This window comes from Clarias gariepinus, chromosome 7, assembly GCF_024256425.1.
Source record: "Clarias gariepinus isolate MV-2021 ecotype Netherlands chromosome 7, CGAR_prim_01v2, whole genome shotgun sequence".
NCBI lineage: Eukaryota > Metazoa > Chordata > Actinopteri > Siluriformes > Clariidae > Clarias > Clarias gariepinus.
In genome coordinates this window covers 23340003-23361836 of record NC_071106.1, presented here as the reverse complement: position 1 = coordinate 23361836, position 21834 = coordinate 23340003, and the positions used below count along the sequence as shown (strand labels likewise).

The 21834-nt window shown below is 38.1% G+C and overlaps 1 protein-coding gene across 2 annotated transcripts; it reads left to right on the top strand.

Annotated features, from left to right (window-relative positions):
- Positions 1-1114: 1114 nt before the first annotated feature.
- sec11a (SEC11 homolog A, signal peptidase complex subunit) lies at positions 1115-20064 on the top strand. 2 transcript variants are annotated; one of them, XM_053500474.1, is made up of 7 exons: positions 1115-1158; positions 1254-1291; positions 1665-1774; positions 7882-8031; positions 19406-19525; positions 19604-19661; positions 19753-20064. In XM_053500474.1, exons 2-7 carry the CDS (start codon positions 1277-1279, stop codon positions 19801-19803), a joined length of 504 nt encoding a protein of 167 aa, XP_053356449.1. In that variant the 5' UTR covers positions 1115-1158; positions 1254-1276; the 3' UTR covers positions 19804-20064. The 2 variants fall into 2 exon arrangements, with proteins under 2 accessions (XP_053356449.1, XP_053356448.1); XM_053500473.1 differs by having other exon boundaries at positions 1115-1291.
- The last annotated feature ends 1770 nt before the right edge of the window (positions 20065-21834 follow it).

The window sequence follows — 21834 nt, the reverse complement described above, 5'->3', positions numbered from 1 at the left end:
CAAACCATACAAGGTTATCAAGGTCAAACTTTAAAGTTTGGTCAAACTTTACACAAGTTTGAAAGCCTGTGTGCGGCGAGTCCATAAAGACATGTTTTTTGTTGAACATGTGTTCATCTACTTAGTGCCTATCTACAACAAGCAAACTACAACATTACAAAATGCAGCTGTTGTTTCATTTTAATACTGCAATGCAAAAATATGCAAAATATGCATAATCGGGGGGAAGGGTGTATGGTCAGTGTTGGACAAAATGCCTGGGCACGCGCAATGGGGACATTGTGTGCGTTTATTTTCAGGATCTCACTTCAAGCTTTTCTGAAATGGTGGCAGCCCTGGCTTTAGAGAGATGCTGGAAACGATAGAATAGCCAATTGTCTCTAACTATTTATTTAATTATATTAAGATATAAAAATATTCTGGGGTTATTTAAAGTACCAAATTCCATAAACATTTTAGTCCTCAAGAGAAACAACAAAAAAGGCTTTTATACATTTAATCCTTTTTGAAATGCCCATCTATACACAGGCAAACACATTATTAGACTGACTCATAATGTATTCTATATGGATACAAACTGCAGTTTTGGTATGGCTTTTTGGTGTTGAGATATTTACTGTGGTGAGCGACATGGCTTTTTTGTGTCCAGTAACACTGATTTATTTATTTATTTTAGCATGTATTTACTTCCGTTGAAAGAATGGATAGCATTTAAATAAAACCTCCGGTTAAGACCGATTTCCGGTCCAGTTCTCAGCACAGATAGGACTATCTACACTACAAAGTTTTTGCCATGTTTTAAAATTTCTCTTTACCCATTAAAACATTTTCATATAGAGACAAAGGGTAAACTATGAACATTTAGTTTAGTTCTCTTTTTTCCTCTCCTCTGAATGCTGCTAACAGGAAGCTGTCACCTTTCTTATCAGAATATATTCTGCGTTTGACTTGCCCCGTAAGTGGGAATTCACGATTTGCACTGACGTCATTTTCGACTTCGGCGAATTCGACATACGAAGTGGAAAAAGGTAAATGAACTTGTAGTTCAACAGACTACGTCAAGTTGACGACTAGGAATTTCAAGTTAATTGTGTTTTTTATTTGGCTGTTACAGGTTGGAGATTTGGAATCACACATTACGACCGCCAGTCAAACGCTGTAGGAGCATAATTTTTCTATTTTCTAAGCAATTTTCAATAATTTAACGAATACGCTGTGATAAATTAGCAAATTTGACATAATGCTGTCTTTAGATTTTCTCGATGATGTTCGGCGAATGAATAAACGCCAGGTGGGTTTAAACAATTTTAAACAATTCTTTATATAGTGTATTGATGCATTGAATGAGGAACACGTCAGCTCAACAGATCAGCGCCTAACCTTACCTCGTATATAACGGACGCATTTTCTTCTCTGAATTAGATTCTCAAATGAAGAAATGCGTGACTTAAAGTAGGAAATTAGGTTGCTGACTGTTTACCTTAAAAAATGATTATTATGGCTGATAGTCTGCCTTAATGCAGCTGTGTGCCTTACATAGTTTATAAAATAACCATACACCATATATAAAGTTCCTAAGGTTTAACTTTAGCCGATGCTCTTTTTCTTTAGCAACCACAAATGTTCATTAGAGACTATAACTGAAAAATGCGTGTACCTTATAGTTGTACTATCAGGTGCTGAATTTTGGCATGATCGTTTCCTCGGCATTGATGATTTGGAAAGGCCTGATGGTTGTGACTGGAAGTGAAAGCCCTATTGTCGTTGTCCTCAGGTAAGGACATTTTAATTGCTTTTATTTCTTGCTCTGGTTCATATTGCTCCTACTACAAAAGTGTCCATGTCTATGACTAAATGCAATGCATGCAAATATGTTTCAGCTGTTAAAGAGTAATTACATCAAATACAGTTCACGATTTAAATTACTGTAAATGTAAAAATCCAAATGTGGGTGATCATAAATTTGTTAGCTAGCCCACCAGACCAACAAAATTGCCCCACAAGTTCAATATTGAAAACCTAATTGGTGTAAATAAAACGTGGTAGCTGTATATTATAGTGATGTGTTAGTTAGTTAATTAATTTAAGTGTCTTTATGTAGCAGACTAACGAATAAACAGAAATAAAGCTGTAACAAAATAAAGGCAAAATAGTAACCTTTATTATTTACTATTATCCATTATTCAGTAGCTTGTAGATTCACCTTTAGCAGCATCACTTCAGTTAATTGATGTTTTTGGTCAATCACTTTTGCACAGCTTTCTTAAGGTCCCACCACAGCATTTCATTTGGTTTATGGTCAGGTCTTTGGCCTTTGACAGGAAAAGTAGACTTTCAGAGTAGAAAATTAGAATAAAAAAAAAAATTCTTACTTTTGTGTAAATGTTTCATAGGATTTTTTTTCAATGATTTTGTAATGCTAATGCAATATAACCAGGGCCTCTTAATTTGCTATTCATTTTCAGGTGTTATTGTTGTTGTTTTAGTGTTACTGTGTGTGCTTTACAATGTCAGACAACATTAAAATGCACCGTTCCCCACTTTAAGCTATCTCAAGTCAGCCCCTGGGAGGAGGATTAATTTTAACCTTCTAGGGTCTGAGGCCTTTTCAAAGAGCTGAAAATTAGGCCTCTTCTTACATTTGTGTAAATTTCAAATCTTTAACAAATTTTACTTATTTACATATAGCGCAAATTGGGCTTTCATTATGTGGTACATTGTTAGATCTCAATTATTCAAGCCCTGTGTGTGTGTGTGTGTGTGTGTGAAGTGTATGTATTGTGCATGTTTGTGTGTGTGTGTTTTTGTATAACATTTGGTGTGATGTGTGCGCGTGTGTGTGATAAATGTGAGTGTTTGTGTAAGTGAACATTTGTGATGTGTATAATAGACCGCAGATGCTGGAAAAAAAGGCATCACATTATGATGTTGCTCAATATAATATAGCAATATAATATGCGTCACTCAATATAATGTCACTCAATATGAGGCCACACAAAGTTATTAACCACTTTTCAGTATAAGTTTAAGGCATTGTCACAGCTGACCCGTTCCCTAGAAGGAGTATATAAAAATCCATCAGGTGCGTTTTCCGAATGACCCAAAATAACTGGTCTTCTGTTGAGTTGAGCCCATGACATGGCCCATCATATGTGAAAGTTGTTCGGTTCAATGATCTCTAAATGAGTACTGAGTTTTGCGTGTGTATGAGCTATGCAGTAAAATCTCGTGTGGGGGCCCCGGGCCACGCAACTCTCGGGCATCCTAAGATTCCAACCTGTCTGCCAATTTTCATGAGTTTTTAAGCAAAACCCCCAAAAAGCCAGAGAAGGTGAAAAAAATAAAAAATAATTTTTAGGAAAACAAGAGGGTCCTGTGCTTAGGTTAGTCTAGTGCTTGGGCCCTAATAACACTCAAAGCCCTTTATAAAGTAACTGATGTGTCTTACTTTTTTCAGCAGAGCATCTGTTTCACTAAATAATCTATGACTTTGCATAAATATGTAAGACCTATTGACACCTGGCTCAGGTGACATTAGGACTCCTATTGATGTGTCAGGTGTTCACACCTATACATTCAGATTCCTCACATATCGGCGCGCACCCCCATGTCGCAAAAGGCAGCTCTTATTACGCAAGTATATGTTTGTTTTGTTGCATTTCTGCTTTTATTGACGTTTATTTTACTCTCACTTTGCATAAGGCTTTTAAGCGAGTACAGTGGAACCTTGGATTGCTAGCATAATAAGTTCTAATAATTTAAGTGTGCTGTATATCAAAACACTTCAATATACAATAAACACTTTATATCAAAGTGAATTTCCCCCCCATAAGAAATAAGGTAACCTGATGATTTGTTCCACAACCCCAAAAAATTAATATAAAAATGGCTAAGTAAAATATTAAATTAATAAAATTTATAAGTAAAAATTAAACAAATTAACCTGCACTTTACCTATGAAAAGAATTGTGGCTGTAGTAATTGTGACCAGAGAGATAAGAGGAGGAAGGCAGGGAAAGGGGCTGCTGTGTAGGACGACTTTTACACACGCATACACCAGTTCACCAAATAAAGACTCGCCCTCACAAGTGCGGTGAGTTTCTATTCGGTAAACTAGTGTGTGTGTGTAAGTCCTCCCACACACACACAAAATTAAAGATGCTTTATGTGCACACATGTGGTCACAGTGTCATAGTAAACAGTACACGCATTCATGGGTGTTGACTATACGAGTGACGCACACAAATTCAAGTTCAAATTTTATTTATCAAATTTTATTTTACAAATTTTAGTCATACACAGTACAATATGTACAATATTTTACAATACAGTACAATATGTAGAGAAATGCATATACGACCGCCAGTGACCTTAAAAAGAGAATTAAAGCTTATAATAAGAAATAAATATGAATGATAGAAAAATTAAATTGAACTAGGATAAAAATAGAAATAAAAATAGAAATAAAAATAGAAATATACTGTACAAATAGAAATATGTAATGTACAAGAACATTTAAGAAATTGAGATTTTTGGAAGAAAGATGGTGTGCAAATATGCATAGAAAAAAAGTTTCTTATTAAGGTACCATTATTAAAGTGTCTTTGTGCGTGGATTTGTCCATAGTGTCCATGGATGTAAAAAGATTGATTGATTAATTGATTGTGAAAAAATTGTGTTAGTTCTGCATAGTGGTGTGGTTGATAGACCTTATCGCCTGCGGGAAGAAACTCCTCCTCAGTCTCTCTGTGTTGGCCTTCAGGGAGCGGAATCGCTTCCCAGACCGCAACAGAGTGAACAGTCTATTGTTGGGATGGCTGAGGTCCTTCATGATCTTCCTGGCCTTGGTCCAGCACTGCTTGGTGTAGATTGAGTGCAGGTCAGGGAGCTTGGTGCGGATGATGCGCTCAGCTGATCGCACCACCCTCTGTAGAGCTCGTCTGTCCTGCATGGTGCTGTTCCCGAACCAGGTTGTGATGTTTCTCGTCAGGATGCTCTCTATGGTGCGGGAGTAGAAATTCCTGAGCACCTTGGAGAGCAGTCTAAAGTCTCTCAAGCGTCTGAGGTGGTACAGACGCTGCCGGTCCTTTTTTTACCACAGTGTTGATGTAACAGGACCATGCCAGGTCCTGCATGATGTGAACACCGAGGTATCTGAAGCTGTCCACTCTCTCCACTGGGCTCCTGTTGATGACAGGGGTCTGGTAGTTCCTTTTCCTGCTTTGTACTGAAGTCCACTATCAGCTCCTTTGTCTTGCTGACGTTCAGGAGGAGATTGTTTCTCTGGCGCCAGTTCTTCAGATTTCCAACCTCCTCCAGGTAGGCCGTCATATTGTTGTTTGTGATCAGCCAGGGGTAGCTCAGTGGTTAAGGCATTGGACTACGGTTCGGAAGATCCTAGGTTCAAACCCCACAACCACCAAGTTGCCACTATTGGGACCTTGAGCAAGGGCTTAACCCGCAACTGCTCAGATGTGTAATGAGATAAAAATGTAAGTCGTTCTGGATAAGAGCGTCTGCCAAAAGTCCAAATGTAAATGTAAGAGCTTTGGTAAGGGAGGTAAAAAAAAAAAAGAACTTGAACATCACTGTGGCTGACCTCTAGAGATGCAGTCGAGAGATGGGGGAAAGTTGTAGAAGGTCAACCTTCTACATTGATGGTTATCAATGCAGCCCTCCACCAGTCGGAGCTTTATGGTCTTGCACGACGGAAGCCTCTCCTTAGTGCAAGACACACTAAAATACACCTGAAGGACTCCAAAATGGTGAGAAAGAAGAATCTCTGATCTGATGAGACCAAGATAGAACTTTTTGGCCTTAATTCTAATAATTCTAATACTGTGGAAAAAGTCGGGAGCGCAAAAAAAAGTGCTGTAAAGCGATTTAGAAATCGCTCATATTCACATTGCGATTTCAAACGATTTTAATTAACCGCACAGCCCTAATCATCAAACACACCGGGATGGATGTACTTTAAAGGAAATATTATACCCTTTTCCCCAAATTAATACAATTCTGTGAAATTCACCACAGCCTCGTTCTCACCCTGTCTATATTGCTTTTACAGAATGGCAGGATTTTCAAAGCAGTGCAATATTACACCACATTAATCACACATCCCTTTATAATGACCTAGATTTTTAAAAGTGATCAATAAACTTTAAAAAAGCAACAGAAACTGCTGATGATATCAACAACACAGCATTACATGTAGGCCCTACCTTTCTGATCTAACTTAGAGAAAATCATAATTTGACAGGATATTGTAGCAAATCAGTGTTTCCCACAGGTCTGAAATATACTTGCGGTGGTAGCCAGCCGACTTTACCTGCCAGCGCAAAGGTGGTCTACTACATATAACCTTTTAAAACAATGTTTTGATTTATTTAATATTTCTATTAATGTCACATTTCAGAGATCCAACCTACCAATCCTCCACTCCATCTACCCATACAGTCATGGCCAAAAATATCATCACCCTTGCAATTCTGTCAAAAAATGCAACACTTCTGTCAGAAAATTGTTCCAATTACAAATGTTTTGGTATTTGCAAGTTTATTAGTGTTTATTTATAATCAGCTCTATGTCATCATAGTGTCCAAGTAGTGTCCCCATGTCATCATAGTGCCCAAGCACTATGCCATCAGCCCTATGTCGTCATAGTGTCCGAAGGGCCCTGTTGTTTTCCTAAGGATTTTTTTCACACTGGATGTTTTTTATTCTGCATCTTTTCCTCTGTTGATCTTCCTCACTTCAGTATCGCATTGCGCATTGTGTGCTCCTCGAATCGCCGTTTGTTTAACTCTGCTTAGTGCTGCTGTATGTGCGTGCGTATAAACACTCACGTATACTTTCGTACATATGACTTTTTATGGGTTCCCGGACCCCAGTGAGAAACCACACTTAATCATTCCAAGATTTTTAAAGAAGAGCCCATTCTCTGTGAGAACTGTGTTTCTCTGCAGAGCATGTGCGACCATCTGTACACCCTTCTTATTTTTATTATGGCAGCTGGTATTTATGTCAGGCACACCGCTCTGGTGGTAGGACAATAAACAGGTACAGGAATGGTAGCACAAGTGGGAACTGTCCGCTAATAGTTAATAAATCCTCAATGACGTTGACCTCCCGAAAAGATTTTTAAAATGATCTTGGTCGACCATCCAAAGTCCAGCGACTTGGCTTCACTTGGGCGACCCACCCAAATTTTTTTTTATTAATTTTATTTTTATTTATTAATTAAATGATTACACCATGATGGCCATCTTTTAGGAAAAGTTAATTGCCAGTACAGCATTGTACTACCCTATTTTGGTGAAGCAGTCACACACAGTGGTTGGAACACCAGCAAGTTTTGGCTAAAGTTAACCCATGCAGCTCTTGGTTTTTCTGAGCCAACTGATGTAATATTTTGTGCTGGTTTGTGCAGCTTTCTACCAAGCAGCAGTAGCCTTCCTCATAACGTCAGCTTCAGCTATGCTATTGGGGCATAAAAAACTAAATGGGGGGACTTTTTTAAATATTTGGGTCTGTTCACCAGCCAGTGGGTGAAATACCCAGGTAGAGGCCGGGTTATTCCGATGCATTCAAAGCTGGGTTTTACATACAGTCAGTCTCAAAATTAGTTTGTATACTAAAAATCACTAAGTGGTTTAATTTCACAGTTTGTGGGCTGTTAGCCATGCCAGACATTTATGCAGAACCAAAAAAGTGTTTTTTTCTTAATTGGTCCCCCTTAAAAAAGGGGAAACCGAAAGACAAACCAGGCTTAACCTGAGGTAATAAACATTGGAATTATTTTTAAAAAAGATGTAATGGGTTCAAATAGGTCATAAAGTAAGATGTACTTGTTGGAAATAATATGTTCTTACTGTTATTCAGTGGCAGTATGGAGCCTGCATTTCACAGAGGAGACCTTCTGTTTCTCACGAATCGAGTTGAAGATCCAATCAGAGTTGGGGAAATTGTGGTGTTCAGGATCGAGGGCAGAGAGATCCCTATTGTGCACCGAGTGCTCAAAATTCATGAGAAGTAAGTAAATTATTTGTTAATTTACTGTCTCTGAGCATAAAACATAGGTAGAGCAATAATTTTGCTTTTAATTTAACATTTAATATTTGAACACTATGATATTTGATCCTTTTTTTTTTTCACACAATGTATGTAGGCACACACTTCTTAAGCATGTATTGTAATTGATCTGAAATATACTTGGGGTGGTAGCCAGTGAAACGGGCCGGCATTACCTGCCAACCAAAAAGTGGTCTTCTACAGTAGACCACAAATACATGTAAACTATACAGTAAACAACAAACACATGTGTCCTTTAACACAATATTTTAATTTAATACATTTTTATTAATATGACATTTCTGAGGTTCCACCAAGAAAGATGAAGTAAAGATGAAGTCTCTGGTGCTGGTCCATTTATTGATATTTGGAGACATGCAGTTGGATGCTTCCCTTTCAGTCTGTTTCTCAGGTTTTAACATGACAAGCTGATGAAAACACTGGTTTAAAAACAGTTTAAACACTGGTTTAAATTAAGAATACGTGATCTTTGATATAAAATCCAAATTACTGTATATTTAATGCAGTTAAATAATCAGTTTAGTGAAATGTTTGTTAATTTTTACTTACCTTGTTCATGGTTGGAAAATATCTCTCACAGTAAACACTGGAGACCGAGATGACCAGCCCTGTTGCAAATAGAATACAGAGGTTTGGGTATATTTCTTTACGGTATATATCATCTTTTTCACTGGCCAATACCTGCATGATCTGAGCTTGTCATGTTCTTCAAAGATAAGCCAAGAGCAAAAGAGCATGCAATGCATTGGAACATTTACATATGCCAGAACAAAATTCTAACTACCAAGACAAATAAGACAGAAATAATTTCAGGTAATTTACCAACCTTAAAAGATTCAGATAGCACACGCTACTTGTAAGAGTTCCTTTCATGCAGAACTATGAATTCCGGTCCTGTGATGAATTTCTTTGATAGTTTCTTTCATCTGAGTTAACTGTCTTTAGAAATAGAAGGCCCCTAACAGATCTTGGTTAGCAAGCAAGGAAAGACATGGAAAGTGCTGTCTTGCCTGCCTTCAACATGCTTTTAGGGCTAGGCACTTAAATGTAAAAAAGACCAAAGTATTATAGTTTACATAGGGCTGGGCGATAAAACGATAACGATATGTATGGCGATAGACACGTAATTGATATCAATAAAAAATGTGTTTGATAAAACGTTCAATAATTTTTATTCGTTGTCGGAAGAAAACAGAGGTCGTGAAGCTAGTTTGGTTGCTTTCCTGCGCACTCGCTCCGCGACCGGCACTAGGACCCTGAAGTAGTACGGTCGCGATTCAGGAAGTATAAAAGGAGACAAGATGGCGCTGATGGGAAAGACAAACGAGTCGATGCATGTCCATTCTTTTATTTTCTGCGTTGTCAGATATTACAAACGTCCGGTTGGAATCCGTACTTAAATCAAACCAAAAACGACTAAAAGAAAACGGGTTCAGGCTCTATATTCCAGCTCATCTCGCATTCAATTCAATTTTATTTGTATAGCGCTTTTAGCAATTTTCATTGCCGCAAAGCAGCTTTACACAATTAAAAGAATTATTTAAGTTTGTATGAAATGTGAATTTGTATGAATCAAAATGGTCAGTTTGTCCCTGGTGAGCAAGCCGAGGGCGACAGTAGCAAGGAAACACTCCCTGAAATGGTAATAGGAAGAAACCTTGAGAGGAACGAGACTCAACAGGGAACCCATCCTCATCTGCATTTATACAGTGTGTAGAGTGGGAGGCAGTTCAGCTATAATAGCTGATGTTAATTGATGTTAATATGGAGTCCAGGTAGTTATTGAAGACCCAGGTAGACTTGTAAGAAGTTCCAGTCCTAAACTATCGAACTGTCAAGTCCCCAGAGAAACAGTTGCCAAGGCCAGAACCATTTTCTAGGTAGAGAGAATCATCCCCAGACACCAGACGCATCCCAGAAAGACACACACGGCATCCATGTGACGAGATCTTCAGCCAGAAGCGGGGCACCAGGATGGGTCAGACAGGTCCGGAGGGCAGAGGGAGTCTGGATCACTGGCAGCTCGGGAACGACATGTGTAGCTCGACAGAGAGAGAGTGAAAGGGGGAGACAGGAGGAGAGAGGAAAGAGAAAGAGGGGGGGAAAGAGAAGAAGAGGAGAGATGGCAGTTAGGTATGGTCACAGTCACACAATGTATAATGTGAATGTATATTAACTGTAGAGTGCAAGCAGAGACTCCGGCAGGACTAACTATGACAGCATAACTAAAAGGGAGAGTCAGAAGGAAACACAAACATGAGGGCTTCCTGAGATGTAAAGCAACCAATCACCTCACCGTCAGCAAACCTGAGTGATCAATGAGAGTGAGGAAGACAGCATCCAAACATACCAGTTCACCATAATACTCTACATCCATGAGTCCCCCAGATCTGCTCCTTTACCTATGGCAAATCTATTTATAAAAATGCTTGGCTAAATAAATAGGTTTTTAGCCTGGACTTAAACACTGAGACTGTGTTTGAGTCCCGAACACTATTTGGAAGAGGGTGATTCCATCTCAAATCAACCAGTGGGTTCCACCACATGATCACAGATTTTGCAGATTTTTTTTTTTACCAATTGTTGGTATTGCCATGAAAATAAAAACCTCCAATTTTTTTGTCCCAACTCCCACCCGTTAAAAAATGGCAGCCATCTTGATTTTTGGCCTCGACGCGCTTCGAGACGTGCCACGCCCCCTTTTTTTCCTCTTTTCCTTGATAACTCTCTTGCTATATGTCATATGGAGATGAAACTGGGTATATTTATGTATTTTTTTATGTAGATTCAGATTCTGCAATCAGAAGTAGTTATGGAGATATTTCTGAAAAACCATTTTTTGGGGTACCCCTTTTCGACCCCCCAGAACCCAAGGTCTGCATGTATATATGTTACTCAAAAAAATAGGGATTACTTCACATCACCTTATCTTGAAAATAAATAAAAACCAGGGGTGTGTTATGCCCTGTTTTATAGAAATCATCAAAAATGAATTGTCCAGGTATTGCAACATTTTATGATTTGACACACAGAAATGTACTGCAATATCAATAGAATCCTTAATGCATACTCATAAAATCTGCTCCTTTCAAAGTAAAAGTTACCTCAAATTCTTCTGTAATGCATATCTAGTCAAAGACTGATAATGACGGTATTCATCTCTCTACACTGAAAGGACTAATCACAGTTTTTTTCATCACCCTTGGGTATCTGATTGTGAAAGAACAAAGCCCACAAAAATGAGTTTATGGAATAAGACCAAAAGGGTACATATACGAGACCTGTCAAGTTGCAGTGACACAAATAATATCAACTAGGAAAGGCATGCACTTTGTAGCTACCAAAGTCATTTTGATAGGAAATGCCTCCACAAATTTGTAAAATTCTTTTACTGTCTGGCTGCACCATCTGAGAAGTAATGCACATAATTTAAATTTGGTTTCAGTGGATTCATGAGAAAATTAATAAACTTGTGAACAACAATAGCATTGTGTTCTCTTTCATTACTGACAACACAAAAACTTTTGCAACTTAGTGAACCATTGTTTTCACTACCACCCCTATAGTAAACCACGAAGGGATTCAGAATCACCTGGGATGTATCCCAATGAAAACCTTGAACAGCATCCTGACAAATGAAAAATAGCATTCAGCAAAATCCATGAGGATAACAGCCTCCTTTCCAATGGGAAGTTTCTCTTTCAGTTCTTTCAAATAAGCAACTTGGGCCTTGGCTGTATAGTGATGAGCTGTGCAGGAGTCACATTTTTCATAAAGTCTCATAATGAAATCCACTGCTTGAACTGAACAGTGTCATCTGGGTCCAAATCAGCATTTTCAAATATACCATCAAGATTAGGGCTGGGCCATATTATACCTTTCACGGTAATACCACGGCACGGTTAGGCAATGATAAGAAAATGAAATATCGCGATAGAATATGGGTAAAACATGCATGTGCAGTGCCTTTGTTTCCAAACGCTTATGGCGGAAAAAGCATGGCGGCGGCGGAGAATAAGAAGGGCGAAAGCAGATCGTTGAATAAAACAGATGAACCAGAATTGGTTTGTAAAAATGGTGGTGTGGAATTTGCATTTGCACTGTGAAAATTTTATATAGCTTTAATGCACATACAAACAGCTGCTTTGTCTCGTGTCAATCATATCGTCAGTTATATCATTATCGCAAATTTTTAAATATATATCGTGATAAATATTTTTGGCCATATTGCCCTGCCCTAATCAAGATAATCAGATAGTTTTGATCACTGCTCACACCTGTGCGACATATAGTCACGAGAATCCAAAGAACAGACAAGCTTTGCCATCAAGTCCTTGTAATCAGATTGTGATTAAGATAACAAACTACATTGGAAAGCTTCAGTTAATAAATTACCATAAATGAAACACACTCACCTGCTTTTGTTTTTTTGCACTTAATTAGTACCAAGAAAAAGATGATGCAATCACCAAGTTCCTTGAGTGCGAGGTCACTCATGGAGTTGGTTGGAGATAATTCAACTTTCTGATTAGTATGAACCTGAATGCTTCAGTTACAGGATACTGTTTGACAGTAATAAATGTATCTTACATGTACCACCATAAAATGACACATTTACTGGTATATAAGGCCTATTGTGTAGATCCATGTACATTCTCTGTATATAAAATGTGTATCAAATCGTAAAACATTTGCAAAACCTGGACAATAAATTTTTTAAGATTTCTATAAAACAGGGCATAACACACCACATAGAAAAATTACATAAATATACCCAGTTTCATCTCCATATGACATATAGCAAGTGAGTTATCAAGGAAAAGAGGATTTCAAAAAGGGGTGTGGCATGTCTTGAAACACTTTGAGGCCAAAAATTAAGATGGCTGCCATTTTTTAACGAGTGGGAGTTGGGACAAAAAAATTAGGGTTTTTTATTTTCATGGCAAAACCAACAATTGGTGAAAAAATCAGCAAAATCTGAGAAGTGATGGTGGAAAATTTCTCTTTCATTGGTTGATTTGAGATGGAATTACTCGAGACTATTCCATAATTTTGGGGCTTTGTAAGAAAAAGCTCTTCCCCCAGCTGTATTTTTCATAATACGCGGTACTGACAAGCAGCCTGCATCCTTTTTATCGAAGTAGGCGTGGCGGTTCGTAAGACACTAGCAGTTCGCTCAGGTACTGCGGCGCGAGACCATTTAATGCTTTATATGTCAAGAGTAGTATTTTAAAATCAATGCGAAATTTCATAGGGAGTTAATGCAGTGAAGATAAGATAGGGGTGATGTGCTCATATTTTCAAATTCAAATTCTATTTGTCACATACACAAACATACACAGTACGAAATGTAGTGAAATGTATTATACGACTGCCGTTGACCCTAAAAGAGAATTAAAGTTTACAAATAAGAAATAAATATGAATAAAAGAAATACGATAGAAATTAAATAAAAAAATTAAATTAAACTAGGAAAAATAGAACTAAAAATAAAAATAGAAATATGATGTACAAAAATAGAAATATACTGTAGAAATTGTAATATACTGTACTGTGTGTGCAAATATGCATAGAACAAAGTGTCTTTGTGCAGAGGTTATTAAAGTGTCTTTGTGCACTGGTCCAGGATGTAAACGTAAACATGTAGTGTAGTTGTGAAGGTTGGTGTGCAAAGTTATTAAAGTGTCTTTGTGCAATGGTCCAGGATGTAAACGTACAACATGTAGTGTAGATATGAAGGAAGGTGAGCGTGTAATTGTCCATAGTGTTCATGAATGTAAAAAGATTGATAGATTTGATCAATTATGAAAAGATTGTGTTAGTTCTGCATAGTGGTGTGGTTGTGGTCGAGAGACCTTATCGCCTGCGGGAAGAAGCTCCTCCTCAGTCTCTCTGTGTTGGCCTTCAGGGAGCGGAATCGCTTCCCAGACCGCAACAGAGTAAACAGAGTCCGTTATTGGGGTGGCTGAGGTTTTCACGATCTTCCTGGCCTTGGTCAAGCACCGCTTGCTGTAGATCGAGTGCAGGTCAGGGAGCTTGATGCGGATGATGCGCTCAGCTGATCGCATCACCCTCTGTAGAGCTCGTCTGTCCTGCATGGTGCTGTTCCCGAACCAGGTCGTGATATTTCCCGTCAGGATGCTCTCTATGGTGCAGGAGTAGCTAGCACCTGTGTTCACTGAGATATTCAACATCTCTTCATATCTTCATATCTTTATATCTTCTAGTTCTAGTGAGGACTCTCGCTGCTGCATTCTGGACTAGCTAAAGCTTATTTATGCATCTAGCTGAACAACCAGACAGCATTACAATAGTACAACCTAAAGGTGATAAAAGCATGAACTAGTTTTTCTGCATCGTTTAGCGACAATAAATTTCTTATCCTGGCAATATTTCTGAGGTGAAAGAATGCTATCCTGGTAATATTATCTACATGAGCTTCAAATGAAAGGCTGGAATCAATAATCACGCCAAGGTCTTTCACTGTTGCATTTGATGGAACAGAAAGGCCATCTAAAGTTACGGTGTGATCTAAAATTTTACTCCTAGCTGTATGCGGTCCTATGACTAGAACTTCTACTTGTAGCATGGATTTACCGTCCACGCTACAAGGGCTAACTGCTAGTCTTCTGGTCCGCTTTCGGTTGCCCGTGACAGTTGCATTAACAAAGGCACTCGCTCTCTGGTAAACTAGCAACGGAGGGAGTGATACACTAACGTCAATCATGTAACAGTATCACATTTGGTTGCGCCATGTCGTTGTCTCATGCTGGTCTGCTAGATTCCCCTTTAAAAGCAGAAAATGCACTTATTTTATTACACTTTATTAAGCATTTCTTACATTTTCCTTCATTTTGCACCGTAAATGTTAAGAGATAATTGTTAAGTGTTCATTGTGACTTTAGACTTATGTTTACATTTTAATTATTTGAGTTTTCCATGGTTATAGACATTTCTGTCTTAATAACTGAGAGGACTATGATCAGAGGAAGGTTAAGTTTAAAATAAAAAGGTTTAAATGTAATATTTTTCTCCTGGTCCTTACTTTAAATGGGTCATAAAAATATCAATAATTATCGATATCAACCGATATGAAACACTGATATCGTGATACAGTTTTCAGCCATATCGCCCAGCCCTAAGCTCACATAATGTGAATATTTGCAAACATTAATTCTTTATTGGATTCATCCCATTGTAATTTACATGTGACAAGGTTCACATCTGATTTTTAAAACACCTTTAATAGCATTGATATGTGGGGCAACACATTTGTTTGAAGGTAGAGGGCATCTACAAAGTGGTATGTAGCACAGAATGTAAATAATCCTATAATTCTTGTGCTTGAGGTTCTGTATAGCTAGATGCTGAGAACCACCTAGTATTTTTTCACTTCCCAAAAACATTGATTAAGATTGATTTAAAAACACCAAGTGTAAAATTGATGTGATCTCACAATTTTCAGAATTGGTGAAAAACCTTAACTTTTAAATCACTCGGCCTGAGTGTTTTGGCAGTGTATCTCAGTCTGGCTAAATTATTTGCACTGTTTTCTGAAAACAATTTATTACAGTGGAACCTTGGATTATGGGGATAATTTGTTCCGGAAGCGGGCTCGTATTCTGAAACACTCACTTAAATTTTTCTATAAGAAATAATGGAAACTAAAATTATCCATTGCACAGCCCAAAGAAATAAATACATAAAAATAATTAACACAAAATATAAAGTAAAAATAAAACAAATTAACGTGCAATTTAGTGCAGTGTTTCTGTGTAGAGCAGAGAGAAAGAGTGTGTGCGTCTGTGCATCTGTGAAGGCGAAAGAAGGGGGTCTGTGTGTGTTGTGGGGCACGGTGTCCAATGATGTTGATTATACCAGTAAGAGACGCGCACTAAGATCTAGCAGGGGAGACGGTTACCCACCATACCGCAGCACAAGAGAGAGAAAAACCATTGGCTCAGTTGTGATCACGTGACGCTTGGCGTCAAAAAACAAGAAGCGCATGATACTTAGTACTCGTAAACGAAGACTTGTTCGTTTTCCAAGTCAAAATTTATTAAAAATCTTTGCTCAATCCGATGTTTTACTGTATATATGCCAAACATGGTTAATAGTTGCAAAAGTAAGCGGATAGTTTAAAAAATACAAGTATACCTGCTTCACTTTTAGGATTAATGGTATCTCAGGAGCAGGATGTGTAGCTTGACTGCGAGAAAGAGAAGAAAGAGAGAGTAAGATAACCATTAGGTAAGGTTACAGTGACATAATGTATAAGGTGATTGTATATTTAGTGCAGAGTGCAAGCAGGCACTCTGGTAGGACTTAGTATGACAGCATAACGAAAATGGGAGAGCCAAAAGAAAACACAGACATGAGGGCTCCCTGGGAAGTAAAGCAACCAGTCACTCCTCTGTCAACAAATCTGAGTACCAGTTCACCATAATATTTTGTCCCTGAGTTCCCCAAATCTGCTTTTTTACCTAAGGCAAATCTATTGACAAAAATGCTTGGCTAAATAAATAGGGTAAACTAAATTCTAAAGTCTAGACTTTTCTCATATCTTCTGGTTCTAGTTAGCTAACTGGAGCTTGTTTCTGCACCTAGTTGAACAACCAGACAGTAGGGCATTACAATAATCTTACCGAGAGGTGATAAAAGCATGGACTTTTTCTGCATTGTTTAGTGAAAATAATATTATCTATATGAGCTTCAAATAAAAGACATTCCAGCATTCAAACAATCTGTTTCCAAGATCAGCCTAAAAAATGGATGCTAAAGAAACCATGGTTTCCTTTGATGTTCATCACGCTTTACGAGCATCCCCACCACTGATGCCATAAAAGCCATTAGAAAGACTTCTACAGACAGAAACATGGCTGTGACATGGGCTCCCCATTGTGAATAATCTATACATGTAGGGAAGTGCAGGAAAAAAAGCACTCAACCCCTTTCCAGGGACTTCTCCGACCCATTGGTTTAGATATGTACAGTGGCTTGCAAAAGTATTCGGCCCCTTTACCTTTCAGCCACAAATATGAAGCAATTTTATTGGAATTCCACGTGAAAGACAAATACAAAGTGGTGTACACGTGAAAAGTGGAACGAAAATCATACATAATTCAGATTTTCCGGAATTCCAATGGAATTGACACTCCACTTTACACTTAAGTTAATTCTGTGGCTCTACTCTCTTCCTCCAGAATGTGGGACTTTGATTTCCAAATAATATGCAAAATGTACTTTTCTATGAAGAGCGGACTTTGGCCCACTGAGCAACAGTCCATTCCTTTTTGTCCTTAGCCTTAGTAATACGACTCTGACGTCGCCTCTGTTTTATAAGTGGCTTGACACAACGAATGCAACAGTTGTAGCCCATGACTCCAGCTGTAGTCTACTCCTTGTGAATCTCCCCTAAACTCTTGGATGGACTTGGTTTAACATCCTCTCAAGGCTGTGGTTATCCTTGTTGTTTGTGCACCTTTCCATTAATGTGCTTAGAAACAGCACTCTGTAAACAGCCAGGTTCTTGAAGTCTTAAATATTTGTTTATTTGTTTTTATTTATTTTAACACAATATTCAAATTTTCTGAGATAATGAATTTTGTTTTTATTAGTGTTTATTAGCTTCATAATCATCAAAATTAAAATAAGTAAACACTTGAAATAGTCATTTGTAAATACAAACAAATCACGTAAGTAGCTTATGTGTATTGTACAGAAAAAAGACAATGCAGTGTACCAGATTTAGACAACTTGTCTATTATTTTTCATTTCAGAAAATCCTTAACAAAACCAAGTCCAATACAGTGGTAAACGGCTCTGATACAAAATGGTGCCCAGGCATCACTGCTACATTTGAAGTGAAAAAATGTATTTCCGTAGGAACGGTTGTGGTTTTTGGCCACATTATGGCAGTGTGGGGAAAGATTTAGTCAAGTGGATTGGTATGCTTTACATTGTATATTCATGTCAAAAGCATATAAGAATTTTTTTTTCTGACATAAGGACAAATCTGACATCCAAATGTGCTTGTTCAAATGGTTAGTAATATCAAGATTAAGTAATGTACTTATTATTTTTTTTATTATTAATAAATTTTTCTCATATCATAAAATACTTTCCATACACTATATTACCAAAAATATTTGCTTGCCTGCCTTCACATACATATCAACTTGAGTAACATCCAATTCTTAATCCGTAGGGTTTAATATGTTAAAATAATGATGTTGGCCCACTCATCTGGGAAGGCTTGCCACAAGGTTTAGGAGTGTGTTTATAGGAATTTTTGACTATTCTTCCAAAAGTGCATTTGTGAGGTGTTGGACAAGAAGACCTGGCTCACAGCCTCCACTTTAATTCATCTTAAAGGTGTTCTATTGGGTTGAGGGCCAGTCAGGTTCTTCTCACTCATCGATGTCTTTGAACCTTGCTTTGTGCACTGGTGCACTGTCATGTTGGAACTGATGTGGGGTTTCATGGACCATTACCTTTTTCCTCCAACCACTGTGTGGTCAGTTTTCAGTCATGGTTATGTTGAAAGATAAACCTTCTACCCATTGACAACTGTCTGGTAGATGGCAAATTCTTCAGGAATTTGACGCTATTGTACCCCATCCATTTTCCTTTTATACTGAGAAACACCCCATAACATGATATTACCACCTCCATGCTTTACTCTAGAAACTGTTTGGATGGTGAGCTGTATTGGATTTCATCCAGACATAGCATTTGGTTTTGTGGTCAAATAATAAAATTTTAGTCTCATCTGACCACACATGTGACTGCATGTGGCCTTTCTTGAGGAGTGTTTTTTTTTTTTTTTTTTTTTTTTTTTTGCGGCCCTTCCATACAAACAACATTTATGGAGAATTTGTGATATGGTTGTCAAACACGCAATGACCACTTTTTGTCATAAATTCCTGCAACTGCATTAGGGTTGTTGTAGGCCTCATGGTAGCCTCTCTGACCTCCTGGTGCTTTCATCCAGCAATGTCCCAATCCAGGGAGGATGTGTGTTGTACCAAATACCTTCCACTTAACAATAATAGTCTTCACTGTGCTTTTAGGTAGTGATAACGCTTTTGAATTCTAACCCTAACCCTTTTGGGGTTTTTTTCCAGTTAAGGTAATTGTGAATTTACATTCTTATGAAATGTTTTTATTTATTTTTTATTTTTTTAAAGGATAATGTTCAATATTAATACTGTAGTATAATGTACAGTATCTACTGTAGTATAATGTTTCTGATCTTTACAACAAATTAAAGATCAATTTATTTAACTGTGTTGATTTTATTTTCCTTTTTTAGAGAAAATGGAGACATTAAGTTCCTGACAAAAGGGGATAATAACTCTGTGGATGACAGAGGTTTATACAAGAGAGGGCAGCATTGGTTAGAGAAGAAGGATGTGGTGGGCAGAGCAAGAGGGTAGGCTTTTTTTTGTTCTTTCATACAAACCTTGTTATATGTGGTGTTCAACCATTATTAATAATTTTCCCTGTTTAGGTTTGTGCCTTACATAGGAATTGTTACAATTCTGATGAATGACTACCCTAAGTTTAAGGTATGCATGACTTTGATGCATTAAATTATATTGTTTATTTACCTTTAAAGTTGGCATTATATCCTGAATAATTGGTTTTGTTATTACCCAGTATGCTGTTCTGTGCATGCTGGGACTCTTTGTTTTGGTACATAGGGAGTAATCCATCTCCACCAAGGATAACATGATAAAGCAAGGCAGTCCCAACCTCCACAAGCCAGTTTTTGCTATTGTTTTAACCGTGCTTGTGCATCAATGTTCTAACAGTCAAAAAACATTGTTTAAAGTTTTAAGTTTTAAATAACAATGTAATATTTGTTTTTTGATTGTTTTTCTATTGCTTTCGGAATACTTTGTGTTATTCTTTGATTTTGTTCTCCTGTTTCTCATAATTTTCTATCGAAATAAAATAAATAGCTAAAAACTATTTCTCTTATTTGGTGTTTTTTTTTTCCAGGTTATTTGAAAAAATAATAAACGAGAAAGGTGAGGAGAAAGGCATGTTTGTAGGTAGAGAGAAGAGGAATTACAAGAATTAAGGACTGACAGAGGGGCTTTGAAAGTTGGGATGACAGGGAAGACAACAGAGTCGGTTGAGAAGGAAGCTGGATAAACTGTGTGTCCAGGAGACCAGGCGGAAAGGTAGCAATGCTAGAATCTTAAGAGCAGAGTTCAAGTTGTTTTACCATGGTGTGGATAGGAAAAGGAATGGACTAGGAGTTATCTGGAAAGAGGAGTTTGTAAGCAACATAAGATGGAAGAGGAGTATTAGATAGGGTAATGAGTCTGAAGCTGGAAATTAAAGGTGTGATGTGCAATTTTGTCAGTGATTATGCCCCACAGGTAGGCTGTGAGTTAGAAGAGAAGAAGAAATTCTCAAGTGAGTTAGATGAAGTGATGCAGAAAATCCCCAGAGGTGAGAGAGTGGTGATTGGTGCAGCAATCCACCAATCAGGCCTATATGGTAATGGTAGAGTGGCCAGACAGAAGCCACTCCTTAGTAAAAGGCACATGGCAGCTTGCCTGGAGTTTGCCAAAAGGCACCTGAAGGACTGTCAGACCATGAGAAACAAAATTCTCAGGTCTGATGAGACTCTCTGGCCACTCTACCATATAGGCCTGATTGGTGGATTGCTGCAGAGATGGTTGTCCTTCTGGAAGGTTCTGCTCTCTTCTCAGAGGACCTCTGGAGCTCTGACACAGAGACCATCAGGTTCTTGGTCACCTCCCTGACTAAGGCCCTTCTCCCCCAATTGCTCAGTTTAGATAGCCAGCCAGCTCTAGAAAGAGTCCTGGTGGTTTCGAACTTCTTCCACTTACGGATGATGGAGACCACAGTGCTCATTGGGACCTTCAAAGCGGCAGAAATTTTTCTGTAACCTTGCCTAGATTTGTGCCTCTAAACAATCCTGTCTCGGAGGTCTACAGAAAATTCCTTTGACTTCATGCTTGGTTTTTGCTCTGACATGAACTGTCAACTGTGGGACCTCATATAGACAAGTGTGTGCCTTTCCAAATCATGTCCAATCAACTGAATTTACCACAGGTGGACTCCAATTAAGCTGCAGAAACATATCAAGAATGATCAGGGGAAACAGGATGCACCTGAGCTCAATTTTGCCAGGGCTGTGAATACTTATGTACATGTGCTTATGTACATGAATTCTAGGGGAAAAATGAATTTAATCCATTTTAGAATAAGGCTGTGACATAACAAAATGTGGAAAAAGTGATGCGCTGTGACTACTTTCCTGATGCACTGTATAGGAGCCGAGGCAGAAGCACTCAGGTGGACTACATCTTGTGTCGACGTTGTAATTTAAAAGAGATCAGTAACTGCAAAGTACTGGTAGGGGAGAATGTAGCCAGACAACACAGGATGGTGGTGTTTATAATTACCCTGGTGGTGAGGAAGGTGAAGAGGACAAGGGCAGAGCAGAGGACAAAGCGGTGGGAGTTAGAAGTGGAAAAAGGAAGAATGTTGTGTAGTTTTCAGGGAGTACTTGATGCAGGCTTTGGGTGTCAGAAAGTGCTTCCAGTTGACTGGACAATTACAGCAAAGGTGATAAGAAAGACAGGTAGGAGGGTATTTAGCAAAGTGAAAAGTGATAGAATGAGGAAGTCCAAGGCACGTATTCACCCTAAGAGTTGCTCCTAGTGATGAAATTCTTAGAATTATTCAATTCAATTTTAT

What these genes read in the sequence shown, in the direction of transcription:
- sec11a (XM_053500473.1), top strand. Translation starts at nt 1,241, where the DNA reads ATGCTGTCTTTAGATTTTCTCGATGATGTTCGGCGAATGAATAAACGC. An exon ending in CCTATTGTCGTTGTCCTCAG is followed by an intron (nt 1,775 to 7,881) that starts GTAAGGACATTT and finishes ACTGTTATTCAG; the next exon opens with TGGCAGTATGGAGCCTGCAT. An exon ending in ATGACTACCCTAAGTTTAAG is followed by an intron (nt 19,662 to 19,752) that starts GTATGCATGACT and finishes GTTATTACCCAG; the next exon opens with TATGCTGTTCTGTGCATGCT.